General features: G+C 50.0%; 1 protein-coding gene across 1 annotated transcript; it reads right to left on the reverse strand.

Moving 5' to 3' along the window:
- Positions 1-2,846: 2,846 nt before the first annotated feature.
- CD3E (CD3 epsilon subunit of T-cell receptor complex) lies at positions 2,847-11,346 on the reverse strand. Its single transcript, XM_087822173.1, has 7 exons — positions 11,298-11,346; positions 9,616-9,636; positions 8,529-8,543; positions 5,273-5,494; positions 4,269-4,436; positions 3,701-3,747; positions 2,847-2,903 (listed from the first exon to the last, which is right to left on the reverse strand). Exons 1-7 carry the CDS (start codon positions 11,344-11,346, stop codon positions 2,847-2,849), a joined length of 579 nt encoding a protein of 192 aa, XP_087678299.1.
- Between the last annotated feature and the right edge of the window lie 7,730 nt (positions 11,347-19,076).

Here is a 19,076-nt window from a genome sequence, read left to right on the forward strand (position 1 = left end):
TAGTAGATTTCACCAATGAAGCATCTTGGTCTGGAGTTTTCTTTGTGGAAAGCTTTTTAACTATAATTTAATTTATTTAATAGCTAAAGGGCAATTTGGGTTATCTATTTCATCTTAGTGAGTAGAATGCCCCCTTCTTTGTCTTCAAACCCTATCCTTCCTTCCCTTTAAGGCCCAGATCACGTCTCTCCGCATCCATGTTGCTTTCCGATCACCTCAGCTCTCAGTTCCCCCTCGCAGCACGAGCCACGCCGTCTGTGGTCCTCACCAGTGCTTAATCACATTTGTTCTTCTCTTGTTTCTAACTTCCCACAGGCGTGGGCAACATTATATGACTGCAAGTTCCTTGAAGACTGGAACTGTTTGCCTGCCCGGAGCGCTCAGCACAGCGCCGGTGTGCCCGTGACTAGCAAGCACTCACGGGAGGAGTCCCCAGGCGGTTACACACGGCTCTCGGCCGGGTCTGGGGAGCCTCTCCATGACCGCGGCCGGCCCTGGTACAGGTCAGGGCCCTCGGGCTGGGCAGCCCGGCTTCCATTCTGGCTCTGATCCTCACTAACTGTACAACTTCAGAGTGTCCCTCTGAGCCCCCACATCTTCATCTGTACAGCAAGGACAGCAACCTGTTCCCTGCTGGATTGTCATAAGGATTAAATGAGATAACACACGTAAAGTGCTAAGAACAATTTCTAGAGCACAGCAAATGTGCACTAAAAGTGAATCGTTATCGATTTTATCATGCTGAGCCACATCTCCCCTTGACTGGGCATCATCAAATCCCCCGGGGCAGAGCTGCCACCCGGCCCCTGCCGGTCAACAGCTGGTGAAGGTCAGCATCGCCGAGCCCCCGTGAGCGTGTGCTGAGAGTTTAGAGGGATAGAAGCAGCGTTTCGACAGGGACCATGGCCAGCCCAAGGCCCAGTGTGTCGGGTATGTGAAAGGCTGCTAACCGCAAATGGCTTTTTCAGTCCTGGTCACACATAAATAGCCCTGTGGCCAGCAGGGAGGTTTCTGAGTGCAGAGAGAGAGGAGAGCCGCCTGGCTGGAGCTGCACTGAGACGGATCCTCAGCGCTCGGCCTCCCCTCCCTGCAAGCTGACCGCAGGCCCTGGGAGCCGAGGGGGGCGCCTCCCCCGCGGGCCTCGGCACCGCGCTCCGCTCAGGCTGCGCAGCCCACATCCTGGCCTCTGAACCGCAGCTGGTGCGGCCACGGGCGGCTCCTCCCCCCGGGGGGAGCGGAGCCTGCAGACAGCACCGCCTTCCCCGCCCCTGCCCTGGCTCTGCAGCTCTTCCTCTCCTTTCATGTGATGGAGATTCTTCATTTAGGAAAACTTTTACCAAAATTCTAATAGAAATTTATCTGTTCATTTACAATAAAATTAATCTTATAAAGACCAGTTTTTATAAACATATATATAATTAAAAATAAGGTTTTGGCATCAAACTGATTGTGTTAACGACTTTTTCCATCACAACGTGATGGTGAAACAGGTGTCCCTAGGCTTCTTCACCTGCTGTGAGACCCACGGCTGGGACGGACCGAGTCCTCAGAGGAGACCATCACAGCAGTGCACAGCATCCGAAACCGCCATCCCCACAATGCCTGACATTGTTCACGGGCATCGAACCGCCTATAGTGCTCTCGTCACATTCTCTCAACACTGAATCCCACCAAGTGCCAGGCCGTCTGGGCACTAGGGATGCAGTCATGATCGAGACAGACAGAGTCTCTCACCACACACAGCATTATAGTGTTACCTTTTTTTAAGGTCGTACTAGGCCGCAGGCCCTGGTAACCGCTTTACCTGGGTTAACTGATTTAACTTTCCAGCATTTGATTCTCAGGTGAGGAGAGAGAGGCACTAAGCACTGAAGGGATGTGCCCAAGGCCACCCAGCCAGTAAGTGGTGGTGCAGCTTGTGGAAATCTGTGTCCCAGCCCCCAGCCCCTGCACCTCCACCCTCCTCTGCTGCCTTCATCTGCCTTTTAAGGCCTCAGCTTCTGTCTCACCCATTTTCCCAACTGACTACTCTGTCAGGGACCCATCAGTCACTCTCTGCCACCCTTGATGTTTTTGTCCAAGAGAAGTTAGTCAAATGACTAAGCTCTCTCTCTCTCTATCATCTCTATCTCTAGTCTGATCTCTCTCTCTCTCAATCCTTAATGCCCTCTTCTGATAATGCGTCACCCGATGTGAAAACAGGTGGTATAGGACCACAGCTGGGAATTCAGTCAAAGGTGGGAAGCTCCCGAGTTGTTTCAGGACACAAGGCAGCCTCTAAGTGCCTCCCAGGAAAGGGGGACAGCAATTCTCTTAGCCAAGTACGCTTTATTTCTTTTCTCTCCCAGCTGACAGGAGCTTAGCACATTCATGGAGATGGAATTGGCCACCCAGGCTACTGGAGGCCGGGAGAGGAAACGGGGTGGCTCTGGGCCAGGGCCTGTGCTGGGCCGGGACCTCTGCCAGCACGAACCAGTGGTCCTCACAGAGGGTCTCCGAGGGAGAGCTGGGAGAATAGAAAGGCAGATGGACCGGTCAGGGGTGCGGGCAACTCACACGCGAAAAGGACCCAGGGGAGAAGCAACAGCCACCAGGGAGGAAGGGAACTGGGAGTCTGGTGAGCAGCAGAAATAAATATCCCGACAAGAGTGCAGGCCGGTGTGATAACTCAAAGAACAGCGAGGCAGCAGAGCCCTAGGGCTGGGTTCCAGCAGGAGGAGCGGGAGGGGGCCGGGGCTGCGGCGTGAGGTCCGCGGGGGCAGAGCAGCAGCTCTCCCGGGCGGTGCAGCGGGCGCCTGCGGCGGGAGCCAGGCCTGGCCCGCGGCAGGCGGTGTCCTCAGGAGCCGTCAGACGCCCCGCTGATTCAGTCCAGAATACAGGTCCCGCTGGCCTTTCCTGATGGGCTGGGGGTGAAGAGAGGGTGGTCAGCAGGATGGGAGGAGTAGTTCCTGAGAAAAACGGGCCTCCGAAGACCCAGCTTCAGTGTGACCGAAAGAACCTTCCCCCAGGAGCCAGGACGCAGGCTGGCACTCTAACGTGGCATTGACAGGTAATAGACTTGCTCTGGTTGCCTCCTTCTGTGGGTCTCAGCTTTCCCATCTCAAAAATGGGAATCTAAAGACCCACTTCTCAGGGCTTTTGTCAGAATTAAATAAAGCCGCTCATGGGAAAGTGAATGCCATATGCCTGGCGGGTGCAGAATAGATATTTGTTGAGTTCGTTCAAGTGTGATAGTAAAAAGATTTGACAATTGGTAGTGTACACACAGTAACCAATCACTTCTGCTAGGCCAGACACGAACTCCAGCTGTGAAATCAAGGGGCAGTTCAGTGGGCGGGGGCTGGGCTGCCTGGCGTCTGTGTTGGGGGTAGGGGAAGCTTCAGCTATTTATCAGGGAAGTATTTTAATAATTCAGCAACTGGATGACTGGACTGGTGCGTGCTGGTGGGACATCAATCCTGAGTTTATCATGTTAGAATTACACGTGTGTTTTCCCCACGCTGAGTCCCAGCTGCTCCGTGGCGGTGGAGCCGGCAGCCTTTGACACAGCCGTGCCCTGCGGTGCAGGTGGCAGAGGTGGGCATGCGGGGCATTGTCTGGAGCCTGAGTGAGGGGCTTTAAGGTGTCTGGCAGCAGCTGCACAGTCCCGCCTGTCCCCTGTCCCGCAGAAGGACCCTGCCCCCCTTCCATCCCTCCTTACCTCATAGTCTGGATTGGGAACAGGCGGTGGCCTCTCCTTGCTTTGTCCTGCGAGGGGGAGGGGAGGGGATTTGTTTTCGCGCCAGGCTACCGCAGGGAGAGCAGAGCCAGGAGGGGGGCCGTTCGTTCCTCCTTCACCCTCCCCTTTCCATGTCTACCGCCTCTTTTTTCTTTCTTTTATCCCATCACTAATGCCCCCCTCCCCATTCTTATCATTTTGTCACTTTCCTCAGCTCAAGGTCCTCTCAGGGTTTCCTTTCTCCTGGAGGGAAAGGAAAAGGTGGAAACCAGTGTCCCAAAGTGTCTCCCCACAGGCTGGGGTGGAATCTGGTTACTCCAGAGCACTGACAGGCCTCGAGGAAGCCCATCCCGCTCGGGAACTTTCCTGCGCTTTTCTAAGGCAGGAAAGAGAAGTGATCTGAGATGTGAAACCCTTTGTAGAGGTCTTGGCAACACAGAGAATGTTCTATAGAAGCTGTCTTGACCCGGCTGTGGACTTGCCACCTATCCTGCCAGGCTGGGCATCCCCTCTGGTGGGAATCGCCTCCCACCCAACTCCATGTTCTTACCACCGGGCCTGCCGCCAGCACCTGCTCCTCTGGTCACAGGCTTGGCCTTGGCTTTTCTATTCTTGCTCCAGTAATACACCAGCAGTAGCAGGCCCAGAGTGACGCAGATGTCGACTATGATGATCGCAGCCACTGCCATCAGATCCACCTCCATGCAGCTCTCACACACTGTGGGGGCGGGGTGTGAGGAGAAGAGGGGAAATCACTGAACAAGGACACACAAGGACACTGGAGATGCGGGAGGAACACATGAAGGCGATTCTCCCTCCAATCCTCACATGCTGCCCAGAACCGGAGTAGAGCCCTCCCTTTCATTATGTTTATAACAACAAGCAAAGTGTGGCTGTTATGGGCAGAAACTCTGGCATCAGACAGTCGGGGTTCAAGTCCCAGCTCACTAGCTGTGAGAATTGTGAAATGTGTTTTCAACTCCCAAAGCTTCTGTTCCCTCATCTATAAAATGGGAACAAAATAGCACTTAAATCAATTGATTGTTGAGAGGATTACATGAAAAAAGAAAAAAAAAATCCTAGGCAAGTCTTTGGTGTAGTGCTTGAAACTTAATCAGCACTCAATAACTGCTAGCTACCATTAGGATTTAACACTATGCTTTAGCTTATGACATTCTGTTATAGAGTCTTTGAGTCTCTTTTGCAAATCCCTTTGAAGAGCTCATCTCTGGATAAAGCATCAGATGAATTCATCTTGGTGTCCATAATTCTGGAAGTACTCTACTGCAAATGACCCAATCCTGTCGCCTGAGAAGTTGTTGTTTTAGCTCAAGTGCTGACTGAGCTTACCTAGACAGTCCCACATCGGTGTTTAATCGATATTTCAGAAAACATTGATTCTGTGTGGCCCCAGACAGTCCCAGTACTGAGAGTAGGAGAGGCATAGAGATGCCAGGGGACTGTGAGTTGGGTTAGGGGAAATAACTGAGAAACCCTTTTGAGATGGTCCTTCCTAAAGAGCCTTGTAGTGCATGCGCTGGAGACCTGCATTACCTCTTGCTTTTAAGTAGAGATCATAGTGATGGAGTTTAGAGTTGCTTCTGTAGCAGGAGTAATGACCATTGTCTTTCACTTCGGAAAAAGGGTCGATCAATAGGTGGTGTTCCTGTTGATCCTGTAATTTCACACCATTTTTTTCCCAGCTTATTGGTTCAGACTCAGGATCCTCAGGGCATGTCAGCTCCACCCTGATTCCAGAGATGGAGACTTGAAATGCTAGGGAATGGAGAGAAGGGAAGGGAAATTGGAAGAAGAAATCGGTAAGATTTCAGGAAATGCAAATTAGTAACAAAAGAACCAACCAGATGTAGAAAGCCACCTGTCATTAGGTCTTAGATTTCTTGTCAAAAGGGAACTCTGCTGGCTGGAGGGTGTGACAGAGGGGTTACACAAAAGGGGGACTAGACAATCTTTTGAAAGTGACTTTAGCGTTTAGGCATGGGTGTGGGGACTTGGGGAGGGGAGAATGGAAGTGAAGAAAGACCTAAAAAAGTCCCTATTTGCAATGTTTCTAAAACAGGAGTTGGAAGTAGAATGTTGGGAGGGCCTCAGTTCTCGGGAGTATCTCCCTCAATCAATTCCTTTTCTTCTGGACACACTGACCTGCATCCCCAGACAGGGCATACCTCAATGAAAGGTCAACTTACTCTTTACAGTTTGTGGAAATTCATCTGAAAATGAAAAGAGGAAAGAGTGGTAAGAAAAAAACCTTGGTTTAAGTTTAAATTGTAGGTAAAATTTTTCACGTGAGACTGGACACTCTCCCCAGGGATTCTCAAAGAGGGCCCATCCTTTAGGGAGCCCCAAGCCTTAAAGGTGAGCTATATAGCTAGCCCTGAGGTAAGCTTACAGGTACAGCTCAGAGATGACACACTCAGAATACACTAGCCTGTGCTTCTTGATCTAGATCCACTGAAGCTTAGAAAGTCTTCAAATCCTAAAGATGGAAAGTTCTAGAAGTCTTCAAGCTTACTGTCTTGCATTAGCAAGAAGCATATTCCAGATTGATATGAAAAGGTCTTCTCAGAGATAAAGCCCTTCACATTTTTGAATCACTGATTCTTGGGGCTTACCTACTTTTCATTAGTCAGAAGTTCTTTTTTATAACTAACAGAATCCCTCCTAATAGAGATCCAACATCTTTCTTCTTTTTCCATACCACTTTTCTGTGATTGCCCTTAAATTATGTGAAGCACTGTACACATTTTAAGGGAATGATTCTTCTACTAAAAAGTGGCTTTATTTTAAATATCCCTGAGTATAATCAACTCTCAATTATTTCTGTTAGAGGCTGGGACTGCTGGTGCGGACGACTGAAATCCATCATAGAGTCGGGGATCCAGCCACATTGCCCACAGTGGGCAGTTTTGCCCCAGGGATGTGGGGCTGGGTGCATCCTCATTTCCTGGAAGACCTGGGGCCGGGACACTGCGCAGTCCTAGGCTTTGTTTTACCCTGGATGTGGCAGCTGAAAGAGAGGAGAGCAGGTGATGGTGCAGAAAGGCAGCCCTCTCTCTGTTGAGGGCGTTTTGCTACAGGATGCTCCTGGGCACAGATCACTGGATTGAGTCAGGAGTCCTGTGTTCGAATTCCAGATCTGCCTTAGGCTGTGACCAAGGGCAAGTCATTTTAACTTCTCTAAGCCTCAGTTTCTTATCTGGAAAATGGAGATATAAAACATCTACCTCACAAGGTATTTGTGAGAATTAGATTATGAAGGTGAAAATGGATGGAGCATAGCAGATACTTAAGAAAAATGCTAGTTCCTTCCTTCCTTTCCTTCTTAAGGCTCTGTGACAATGGAGAACAGAACTGAGTACTGACCCAGTTGTGAGGCAGCTCTCTGGCTGAGATTACATGGAATACAAACAAGTCATTTCCAGGCTTATCCATTTGCTAATAATAGGGAGTTGAGTATAATGACAATAGGTAGTTGATATTATTAGACTCAGAAAAAATTTTCCAGTACTAACATTTTTTAGAAATGCTAAATAAACTAAAAATCATAAATAAAAATTTTAAAGTAAATAGACATTTCACTCTGCTTACTGTGTTTGATGGAAAAGAAAATGAAAAGAAAAATGTTCGCAACTTTTATCGGCACAAATTTAGAAGCAGAGCTTAGACTTAAACACGCTCACACGAAGGCCCAGATGGTTATGCTTCGTGCTCACAGAGCTCTCATGCGCTCCTGGAGACGGTGCTAAGGATATCAGCCCAGCACCGCTGAGCCGCATTTACACCTGTCTCTGTGACTGGGTGGCTTCTTTCCTAACCTTGGTTTCCTGTAGAATAGGGGCATTAGAGGAGGAAACTCACGTAAAATATTTAGGGTAATACCTAGAACATACATGCTCAATAAACTTTAATGCTTGTTATCCAATCCCGTATTTCCCATATAACAGCAGCTAACATTCACCCCCTGCCTTCCGTGTGTCAGGCACTATTCTATGTGAACTGCTCATTCAATCCTCATAACAATCCCGCAAACTCCGTATCATTATTGTTTCCATTTTACACATGACGATGCTGTGGAACAGAGAAGGTAAGGAAATTATTCAAAGAAACTCAGCAAGTGAGAAGTCCAGCCAGGGCTCAGGTGTGGCCATCTAGCTTCAGAGTCAGACTCAGCCTCGTTCCGCAGAGCCCAACTCCTCTGCCTAAAATACTCATTTGCCCTAAAATACAAGCTCAGTTTTAAAAACTCGGCTCAAGGATAACCTCCATTGGGGAGCTTTCCCCAACTACTCTCTGTAGAGTTGCCTACTCCTCTTTTTATACTTTATTTTACTCTATATCTGCCCATATCATAGCATGCGATACACTATCCTACCAATTATTTTTCTCACACAAGACCATTGGCTTCTTGAAGGGAGGGAATGAATGATTCATTTATGTGTTTAATCACTTATTCATTAAAGAAATATTCATTGAGCACCTATTCTGTGCCATGCACTGGGCCAAGTAAATAAGACACCGTCTCTGCCTTCAATGAACTCATGATTTATACAAAAACTTGCGGTGGCTCTCACCCTCACCCACATGCATCTTCTTCCCAGGATGTATGCTCAGGGATACATATCCTGCTTAGCTACAAGTAAACAGGACAGCAACAAACAAACAAGTCTACTGAAAGACGATTGTACTTTTCCTCTAATAGTTCTGTTTCTCAGTGTTCAGTGTGGCGATTGTCCTCTATGACCATTTGGTTCCACATTTGAAAAGAGGTTGTAAAGAGCAAAAATCTTACCAGGATCTTTATTCTCTGAAAAGGAAATAATAAGAAACCATTAGCAATCCTTCTATCAGCTACTAAGATTAGATCCTGCTTCTATGGGTTAGGACTGTTTCCTCAACCTTTAAATAACAGTGGATCTTCAAATCCCCCATGGCTGTATATGAAAACTGTTTTGGGCAGGACGTCTTATATTAAACAACTGATGGTTATTTACAAAAATGAATTCTGAGTAATCATTTCACAATATACATATACACCAAATCATTACATTGTATACCTTAAACTTATACCATATTATATGTCAATTATATCTCAATAGAGCTGGGAAAAACATTTAGTACATGTGATGCTGAAATGAGCACTGAATCAGATCTATATTGAACATAAATCATATGTTAAACAAAAATCAACTCTAAATGGCAATAGCTTGCATAAGAGATGAGCTATCCTGAAACATATTAGCGATTTTGTCATATCGCATTTGTCAATAATGTAACTTTAAAGCATGTTGCATGGCAAAAAAAAAAGGATCCCAAGGACACTTATAAATTAGGCAGTACAATTGGGGTGTAGATTGGCACTGTGACTGCCTTTAAACACAAAATTGTTAAAAAATAATAATCATAAAAAACCCCACAAAATTGTTTCACTCAGTTTGGAGGAGCTGATGAAATAGAAAGGCTTCCAATATTGGGACACCTTTTTGACTCTGCTGCTATGACTGAGAAAGTCGGTGTGGCAGGGCGCACTCATGAGCAGCACAGGAACACACGTTCAGGGTCCGTGCCCCGCATGGAATCTCACCCCAACAGGAATGCAAGCAAATGCAAATGCTTGGCACTGTCAATGTAACTGGATAGTCTCAATTTTTTCCTTGTGAATGGTTAAGACTCACTACTTCCTATGGTCTCTGCAGTTTCTCTCTTCTTGGCTACGGCCAGAACTATCTCCAGACTTATGAAGAAACAGCGAAGTACAGGATGGCAGAACCCCCTTTATGTTCTCTGGGGAAGCTCTGTGGGCGGTCCAGAGAAAGCTCCCTCCGAAAGATAGAGAATGCTGGGCGGATTTCACCACGAGGAGAGGAAGTGTGTCTTACCTTCTTGCCCCCACGCACCAACTAGAAAATAAGTAATAAGAAAAACAGTTAGTGAGTGTGGAGTGCCTGAAATTCCAAGCAGAAAAAGTGAACATCTAAAGGTCTTCCCGTACCCCAAACGCCTGGTCAGTCTGGGATGAGAGAGAAGAAGGCATCTAGTACTGAACATGAAACAATGTCTGACAAACAAAAGTCAGAAAAGGCCGGGGCTGCTGCCTGGGCCACCGAGAAACAGCAAGAGAACTTCGCAGCCCCGCCTTCATTTTGAAAACTGTCTGACTGCAGAAGAAAACAGCTCTTGGTTAGGTACAGGCATTAACATTCTTGTTCCATCTCTGGCTTCTGCTTGTCTGATGTTTCAGTTTTTCCATTTGTTTTGCACTTGAGAGATGAAAATATGTGAAACTCAGATTACTCATCAACTGCAGCCTGCCACAGAAAAGCCTGCTCACTTCTCCACTGGGTTCTCAGGTCCCCTCGCCACTCAGCAGACGGGCCCCTTGTCATTCTCCTGGTGCCAAACCTTCAGGAGGGCCTGAGGCTTTCACACTGAGTTTCTCTCCCTTTCTCACTTTATCTCTCCCCTCCTCCCTCCCTCCTTCTCTCTCTCCCAAGCCTAGTTTATGCTACAGGCCGCTAAGAAAAATGCCTGCCTGCTTCCTGCAGGGGTCACAGCCTGCCCCTGACACTCGCAATGTGTTCCTTGGACCAGGTGCGACTCACACGCCCGAGCGCTTATCAGAAACGCAGAATCGCAGCCCCGACCCGCCTCCCGCAGCAGAGCCTGCAGTTAACGGGGTCCCGGGCGATCTGCGCCGTTGGAGCTCGGGAAGCGCAGGTGCGGCGCCAGGTGCAGGCCGTGGGCCGCGGGGGCGCCTGCAGGTGTCCGACGGCGGCCGCCGGGGCGGCCTTTGGGCCGGGACCCGCCGTCACTCGGGGCGCGGGCCTGCGGACGGGCGCCCCGGTCCCCGGGGCCGCTCTACCCCACTGGGTGGTTTTGAACCAGTTCCTTAACTTCTTTGGGCACTAGTTTCTTTATCTATAAAACGGTGTGTGTGTGTGTGTGTGTGTGTTTATCTTCCAAGCTGGAGGTAAGGATTAAATTCGTTAACGTGTCAATTTTTTTTACACACCGTCTAGAACTCAATAAACGGCAACCTTTAAAAACGTTTTGTTTAACTTCCATGAGACACTGGAGATGCGCTTCGTTCTTTAACACTCAGCCCACCTGCTTCGGAGAGGGCGACAATAATCGAAAGCTCTAGAATAACTGAGGAGCTGAAAATCACGACGCGTTTGTTTGTTTCACCCGCAAAGCCTGGTTCCCCTGCACAGAGCTGGGGTGCAGCCGCCGGCCCCGCACGACGGGGAGCAGCGCGGGCTCTTCGCGTCCCTTTCCAATTCGGTCCCGAGGGCCGGGGCTCCGGGACAGCGCGCCCCCAAGGCTGAGCCACCTCCCGCGCACGACCACCCCGCCCGCAGCATCCGCGGCCCCCACCCCCGCCGTCAGCCCCGCGCCCCCCCAGCCCGCCCGTGGCTCCCGCGCCCCTCCCCAACCCCCCCGGCGGCCCCCACCCCCGCCAGCGTCCCCCGCGCCCCGCTCCCAGCGCAGCCGCCCCGACGCCGCGGCCCCGGGGCACAAACCGTGCCGCCTCCCGCCGCCCCGCCGCCGCCCCGCTCACCTGGCAGGAGGCAGAGCCCCAGCACGGTCCAGAGCGCCCCCGACGGCATCTTCCTCCGCCGGCGCCGCCTTTCCCCGGGGCGGCGAGGGCCAGCGGGCTTACGCTGCTGGAAGGAAACCAAAGGCCTTCTCAGAGCCCCGCGGAAGGGGAGGGCCCTGGGCCCCTGCTCCCAAGGCGGGGTGAGGGGCCTCGTGGGAGGGAGGCGCCCGTCGTCGGAGGCGGGCACCTGCGGCGGAGGCGCCTCTGGGCGCAGGAAGCGTGCGGGCGCCGCGCCGCTGGGGTCGTGCGGCGGGGCGGCCACCTGCGCGGGGGCGCGAGCGGGGGCCTGGCAGAGCGGGGGGCACACGCGGGCGGCCGCGGGGCCTCGCACGGCGCCCCTCCGCACGGTCGGTCCTCGGACAGCCCCGCCCGCGGAGGGGGAGGGGAGCTCCCCGGGCGCCGGGAGCAGCGGGGGGCCGTCCCGCCCGCGCGAGCCGCGGGCCTGTGCTGGGCTTCCCCGGGCCCGCGCCCCAAGGTCACGGGTTCGACTGCGGGCAAAGGCGCGCGCCTGGGTTGCAGGTTCGACCCCCCGCCCAGTTGGGGTTCCTCCCAACATCGATGTTTCTTTCTACGCCCCGTGAGCATTAACACCCCCCAAAAGAAAACCCGACAACAACAAAAAACCAAAACCGTGTTGGTTTAAAACCATGAGATGCCATTTTTTTGGCCTATAATATTTATAAAAATATTTTGAAAGCGCAGCGTTCAGCGCTGGAAAGGCGTGTAGGCCGGCGCCGCGGTTCCCGATGCGAGCAGGAACCAAGCGCTCCGCTAGGCCAGGCCCACGCTACGGCTTTGCCAGGTGCGCAGCTCACTTAGTTCCCAAAACTACCCCGCGAGGTGGGTGTTTCATCCCATCTTACGCGTGAGCCAGCGGAGGCTCGCACTAGGTGTCCAACCTGTGGCAGAGCTGGAACCTCAGGATTCGCCTTTGACAACCCTCCCGTCGGAGCGCTGAGCGCCGCCCGCTGCCGCCGGCCCGGGCCCTGGGCGGGGAAGGCGGGCGCCCTCCCGCGCGCCTGGCGTGCGGGGCCGAGGAGGGGGCTGCGGGGCCGCCCGCCCGCGCTTCCCGCCGAGCAGCCTCCGGGACCTGGGCGCTGGAAGAGGTGCGGGGGAGCAAGCGGGGGGCGAGGGGCTGCTCCAGCCGGAGGCAGCCGCCTGTTTGGAGCCTGGGCCGGAGGAGAGGCCGGGGCAGGAAGCCGAAGCCCGGGAGGCAGGTAGCCAGTGAGAGGCAGGCAGGAGGGGGCAGGAAACCCAGCGGGGCCATGGGGGCGTGCGCGAGGCGGCTACGACTTCTTAAGGGTTAATCTAAGGGCCATGGGAAGTCATTGAAGGGTTTAAAAGCAGGCAAGTGACCGTATCAATTCTCTAAATTTTTAAATGAACAGTTATGGAAGTAACACAGCACCTATTAGGAACAGCACAGAGCACCGAAGGGTGTTCAACAACAGTCCCAGCCCCCTCGCCTCAGCCCTGCTTCTCTCCCCAGAGGAAATCACCTTGAACGTTTGCACCGTTTCCTCTGGCTCGTTTCTCACGTCTAAAAGTGGGTCCTCCACCCTCCGGGTTCTCTGGGTTTGAGGGGGGATTTGCCCGCAGGTGGCTCACTGAGCCAACGGTGGCATCAGAGATGAGCTGTTCCCAGAGAGGAGGTGGCAACTTGGGCGGGGCAGCTGCTTTGCTGGGAACAAGTCTTGTGAAGGGGCCCAGCTGTGACCCTCCGGGACAATCCCAGCAGCTGGGCGAGTGAGCAGTCCTCAAAGGAGACCTGGGTGGCACCACACGGCACACACAGTTCACCCCTTGCACTGCTCAGGTCCGCTTGCTATATGACTTCATCCCGTCCTTAAGCAGACAGCCTTTTCTGGACTCTGGATGATCTCTTTTCCTGAGAAGCTTAGAAAAGGAGAGTGAGTGGGACGAATCACAGCAGCTTTTCTGGTGGCCCCATCTAATAGTCATCATCTCCTTCCCTTCCGTCTGTCCTGGCGCACTTCCAGCCTCAGGGAAGACAGCTTGAGGAGGCTGAGCCCCTGTTGCATGGTCCTTTCAGGCTGTAAACCCTTGTGTTCTGCATGTATCCTTTCTGCTCCCAGAAACCCGACTCCTCCTCATAATAAGAGATTCGTTCTGCTGGGAGGGTGAATTTTCTTTTTTAAAAACAAGACTCTTGCTGTGTACCAGGGGAGAAACATTCTACCTCTGGAAACCATGGCCTCTAGGAACTAGAGACCTCTAGAGTCTAGAGTTAATGGGACAGGAAACACAAATTTCCTAGGTGGTTTAATGGGAGTAATGGTAAGCATGGGCACTTTTACTTCCAACCCTTAGTTCCTGGATGTACGTATTCTACCTCTGAGACACAGTGCCATATTATAGTCATTGATTTAAGATGTATGCCACATGGAGTACTCAAGGTAATGAAAAGCAAGGATCTGAAACCAAGACTACTCTATCCAGCAAGGCTAACATTCAGAATAGAGGGTGAAATAAAGAGCTTCCAGACAAAAAAAGGGTAAAGGAGTTTATCACCACCAAACCAGCATTGCAGGAAATGTTAAAGGGACTGCTGTAGTAAGATGTAGAATGCTTGGTAAAGCTCCCCTGTGAAGCTGTCTGGACCAGGGCTTTTGTTTGCTGGGAGTTTTTTTATTGCTGCTTCAACTCTATCAGTTGTTATTGGTGTATTCAGGTTTTCTGATTCTTCCTGATTCAGTTTTACATGATCTCACTCATATGTGGAATCTAATAAACAAAACAGACTGAGGAACAAAATAGATACAGAGACATAGAAGCAGGGAACAGACTGATGGATCTCAGAGGGAAGGCGGGGGTGGGGGGAGATTAATCAAAGAACTTATGTGCACATATGCATAACCCATGGACACAGACAATAGTGTGGGGAAGGCCTGGGGGTGGGGCAGGTGCAGGGTGGAGGGGATCAATGGGGGGAAAATAGGGCCCCCACCTGCAGGGTGTCATGTCTAAGTTGATACCTTATCTGCACCTTCGAAAGGCTGGCTCTTCCATTCCTGGTCAGCGGGCAGTTTCAGGTGAGGTAGTCTGTGATAGGACCAGCGAGTGGATTCCATGGTTATATGTCTATATACTTATTATTTTTTTTAATGTATCTTTATTGATTTCAGAGAGAGGAAAGGAGAGAGAGAGAGAAACATCAATGATGAGAGAGTCATTGATCAAGCTGCAACCCGGGCATGTGCCCTGACCGGGAATCGAACCCCGATCGTCTGGATCCCAGGTCGACACTCAACTGCTGAGCCATGCCCAGCCGGGCTATATATACTTTTGTTATAAAATCGGCCTCATGGTCTGTTGTGATGCGATACAAGATTCAATGCTGGTGTATTAGACAATATGTGAACTTTTGGATAGTAGGGCTAGATGAGGCATTGCAGGCAAGGAAATCAAACTCATACCCACAATATGTATCCATTTCTATCAAATGAATTGAGCCTCTTTTGGAAGGGGTCCAATTTAATCAACTTCGCCAAGAAGTGACTGGTTAGTTTCCTCCAGGGATGGTCCCAAATCGGATGCTCAGCATTGGACTCTGTTTTGGCAGCTTCAGTAGCTGGATCGGCCTTGTGAGTGGAAGCCCATACTGTCGGACCCACTAATGCCACCATAGCTACTCCATTCGTAACCCATTGTCCTGGTATTGGGATGACTGAGGACAGAAGCTAATTGACATTAGCTGGCCAAGTCATTGTCTTCCCCTTGTGTTGTAGCTCCTCTTCCATGATGGATGTTCTCTGGGTGTTAACACACGACACAAAGATCTTCACACTTTATAATGACTCCCACAGGTCCATTCACATGACTCTTCTCCATATATCCTTGCCCCCAATCTTCTAATCTTACTCATTCTAGGCCCCTGACCAATAAATTAAACCATTTACCACTGCCTGTGAATCTCTATTCTTACCCAGGCCACTTCTCTTTCCACATAACGCGGGTGACGAGGTACAATGCCAGAAGCTCAGCCCCTTGGGAGGAGTTCCCCTCGCTCCTGTCTTTTAAGGCCATTTCTGCATGAGCCTGCAGGGCTGCAGCAGTCCATTTTGGCTTGCGTCCACAGGCTGAGCTGACGTCTCTGCTGTAAGCTGGCCCTTGGGGATGGCCCGCCACGAAGCCGTGGGTTGAGCTGAGGGTGAAGTGCCGGTGCAGCCGTGGTGGATGACAGAGGAATACGGGCCAGGCATTCCTGCAGCTCGTTTCCTCAGGTACAGCTCATGCCTGACCCAGATTGTATTCCTTCCGTCTTATGGAAGGTGGTGCTGCACCCACCCAGCTTTTTGACTTGGACCTGGCGGTACCTGCCTTATAGTGGGCAGTTCTGGTTAATGGTCCATGGATGTTCCATAGACAGCCATTCAACTCCATCAGTCTACCTACGCTAGCAGATGCCAGGAACTGCTTTTCGAATGGTATGTAATTCTCCGCTGCAGATGGAACGTCAGAACCTTGGGTGCCAACATTATGGTCCTACTAGAACTTGCCATAAACTGCAACAGACATTTTCCCCACCATAGACACTTCTCATGGCCCACATTGCAGAGCTCCTTGCGCAGCAGCCTGGGCTTGCTGCAGAGCTGTTTGCTGAGTGGGCTCCACACAGAGCTGGCAGAGTTCCACGTCACATGGTAAATAGGCCAGGTGTGGAACATGCTTCTTCAAAACATAAGAGGCACGTGAGGTATTTTGTTTCTTTCTTAATGGTGGGGGCAGTGAAAGGTCCAACACCATGGCCCCTGCTTTGGAAGAGATGGCCTGGCTGGTCCGAGATCCTGGACTCCTAAAAAGTTCACTTATGTGGCAGGCCCCCGAATCTTCACAGTTTATCTCCCATTCCCCAAGATCTCCAAGTGCTTGCCATTTCTTGTTTATTTGATTTGATTAGCATGATGTCGTTGAAGAATGTCCAGATTCTTCAGGACCCTTCAGACTGTACTCTGACAGAGTGGACATATGCTTCGTCCTCTCCCAACCATGGCGTCTGACAAAATCCGGACATGGAGAGGAAGCTTCAAGGAAGCCGTCTTCTGGGGAGAGGACGTGGCATGTGGGTGGGAGGAATTGGCTTAATGGGAATATCCCTTCTCCTCCTTGGAGGGGGATTTTGGGCCATAAATCAATAACTAACCTGGGAATGGTAAACAATGTTCTCACTTCTGAAGAAATCCTGATTTCCCCAAGTCCAGTCACTACCACATGTCCGGATGCTTTAACAAATTGTTATTAGAAGAAGCTAGGAAAACTCCCCATGGTGCCCCCAATAAGGAATTTATGGAGGAACTAGGGAAAGCTGAGCTCACACAGCCGCCTATATTCAAGTGCCTCCGCCTATGAATGCAAGGTTGGTCAAGGACAGGAAAAAGGCCATCGCCCCTCGCCTACTGCACAAGGACCACCCTGGGTAGCACGTAGAATAAGTGGCAGATTGTGGCATCCCCTGAAGGGGCTAAGAGTATGGAAAGGCCACCAGACCCTCCTCAGCCTTACACAGGTGCTTCCAATGGGAACGGTATCAGAGCAGTTAATGTAAGTGGAAGGCATGGTCAGTGTGAGAACTTGCCTTTCATAAAACGCTTGGCAAGGAGGCGGCCACGCTGGTGCTTGCTCCCAAAGAAACAAAAGAAAAGCATTCTTAGTAGTTAATCCATAGCTATGGCAAAAGGCACTCTTTTCTTAGAAGAAAATGGCAAGAAGAATATAATAGCTTAAGAATAGGTCCATAGTTAAAATATAACCATAAGAAGTAGTAACCACAGGCAAATATTATATAAAATTTCTGTCTCACAAACTAATATATTACTGCTGCAAACAAAGCCGCATCTATCACTCTATAGGTCACTGGTTTTTCCTTTCTCCTCTATTCTAAAAAATAAGTCAAAATTGTTCCATTCTGATGAAATCGAAACTTGTTTAACCTGTGAATAATATTTCTTGCTTGCTAACCGAAAAAGTGTAATCGTAGCCAAAAAAGAAAGTATAAAAGATTATGTTGATTCTCAATAAAGTGGAAAGACTACACCACCTCCGAGTCGTGTAGTCTGCTGTCTCCCAGCGCCGACGCCTTGCCCGCCTTCGGCACCCGACTCCCGCTGCGGCTGGGCCGCGGCAGACAGTCCCAGACAACCTCAGGAAAGCATATTGTTGCTGTGTGTGAATGCTTTGGTGAAGACATTACATTTGGCTTAGCTGCTGCAATTGGGACTATTCTTTGTTTAAGTTTGCAGTAGTACACTCATGCTCAGTAATTCCTCATTTTTTGTAAAGACCAAATTAGTGAATTAAGTGGGGGAGATGTTAGGACCCTAATCCCTGCATCTTTTAAGCCTTTCAAAGTGACACAAGCGTCTACCATTCCCTTTAGGATGCGGCATTGTTTTTTATTTACACTCTTAGCTGGCCATCATAGAAAGTTTCAGGGGCTTCTGCTGGCTTTCCATAACAGGCCAAGGAACTGAGGTGAGGATTCCGCCAGTTGCCGTGTTCATGACTGTCCCCTGGGCCATTTGAAAGTCACGTGAGTTGTAAGACAGTGTACTTTGTCTTGCTGACCTGTCCTGGGCATTGCAAGATGCCAGTATTTGGTCGATTATATGCCTCCAGCATCCCACACAAACAACCTACATATTTCCAAAATACCCTCTGGGGAATGGTACCATCTCAGTTGAAAATCACTGTTCTAGAGCCTTCCTCCATCCTGGGCTCATAGAACCTAATCTCTAGTTTCTTCCCAAAATGAACAGAAGGAGGCAGCAACTGACTAGGAAATCAGCATTATGGGCACAAAAGTGCTGGCTGTGAGAGGACGGCTCCTCTGAACTTTGCCTTCAACCTGCCCCACAAGCCACCAGACCAGTCGGAAAGCTCACTCTCTTTGCTGCGAGTTATGCATGTTCTCCTCTCTGATTTCCTAAATGGTTCCCCTCTCCTCTCAGATTCTAGCAGACTTGCAGCCCCGAAAGCAGTGGCTCTATTTTTATTGAGGATTATCATTTAAAAAAAAATTGTGGTAAAATACACATAACATAAAATGTACTATCTTAACCATTTTAAAGTGTACAGTTCAGTAGTGTTGAGTATATTCATATTTTTGTGCAGCTAATCTCCAGAAATCTTTTCATCCTGGAAAACTGAAACTCTGTACCCATTACACACCAACTTCCTATTCTCCCCTCTTTTCAGCCCCTGGCAGCTATCATTCTACTTTTTGTCTCTCCGAATTTGACGATTCAGGGCACTTCATGTAAATGCAATCATACAGTATTTGCCTTTTGGTAACTGGCTTATGTCACTGAGCACAGTGTCTTCAAGATCAAGGCTGAACGATGTTGCACCGTATGTGCGTGCCCTCTTCGTTTACCTATTCATCTGTCCACAGACTCTTGCTTGCTTCCACTTTTGGCTATAAATAGTGCAGCTACAAACATGGGTGCACAGATTCCTCTTCAAGACCCTGCTTGCAATGCTCTGTGGGTAAATGCCCAGAGTGGAATTAGTGGATCAGGTGTTAGTTCTATGTTTAATTTTTGAGAAACTGCCATATTGCTTTTTAACATTTGACATTCCTCCCAGCAGTACACAAGTTCCACATTCTCCACAGCCTCACCAACACTTGTTTTCTTCTTTTTTTAAAATCCTCACCCAAGGATTGTTTATTGATATTTTAGAGGGAGAGGAGCAAGCGAGCGAGCGAGAGAGAAACATGGA

The sequence above is a fragment of the Miniopterus natalensis genome, chromosome 11, assembly GCF_054644295.1.
Source record: "Miniopterus natalensis isolate mMinNat1 chromosome 11, mMinNat1.hap1, whole genome shotgun sequence".
NCBI classification, from domain to species: domain Eukaryota; kingdom Metazoa; phylum Chordata; class Mammalia; order Chiroptera; family Miniopteridae; genus Miniopterus; species Miniopterus natalensis.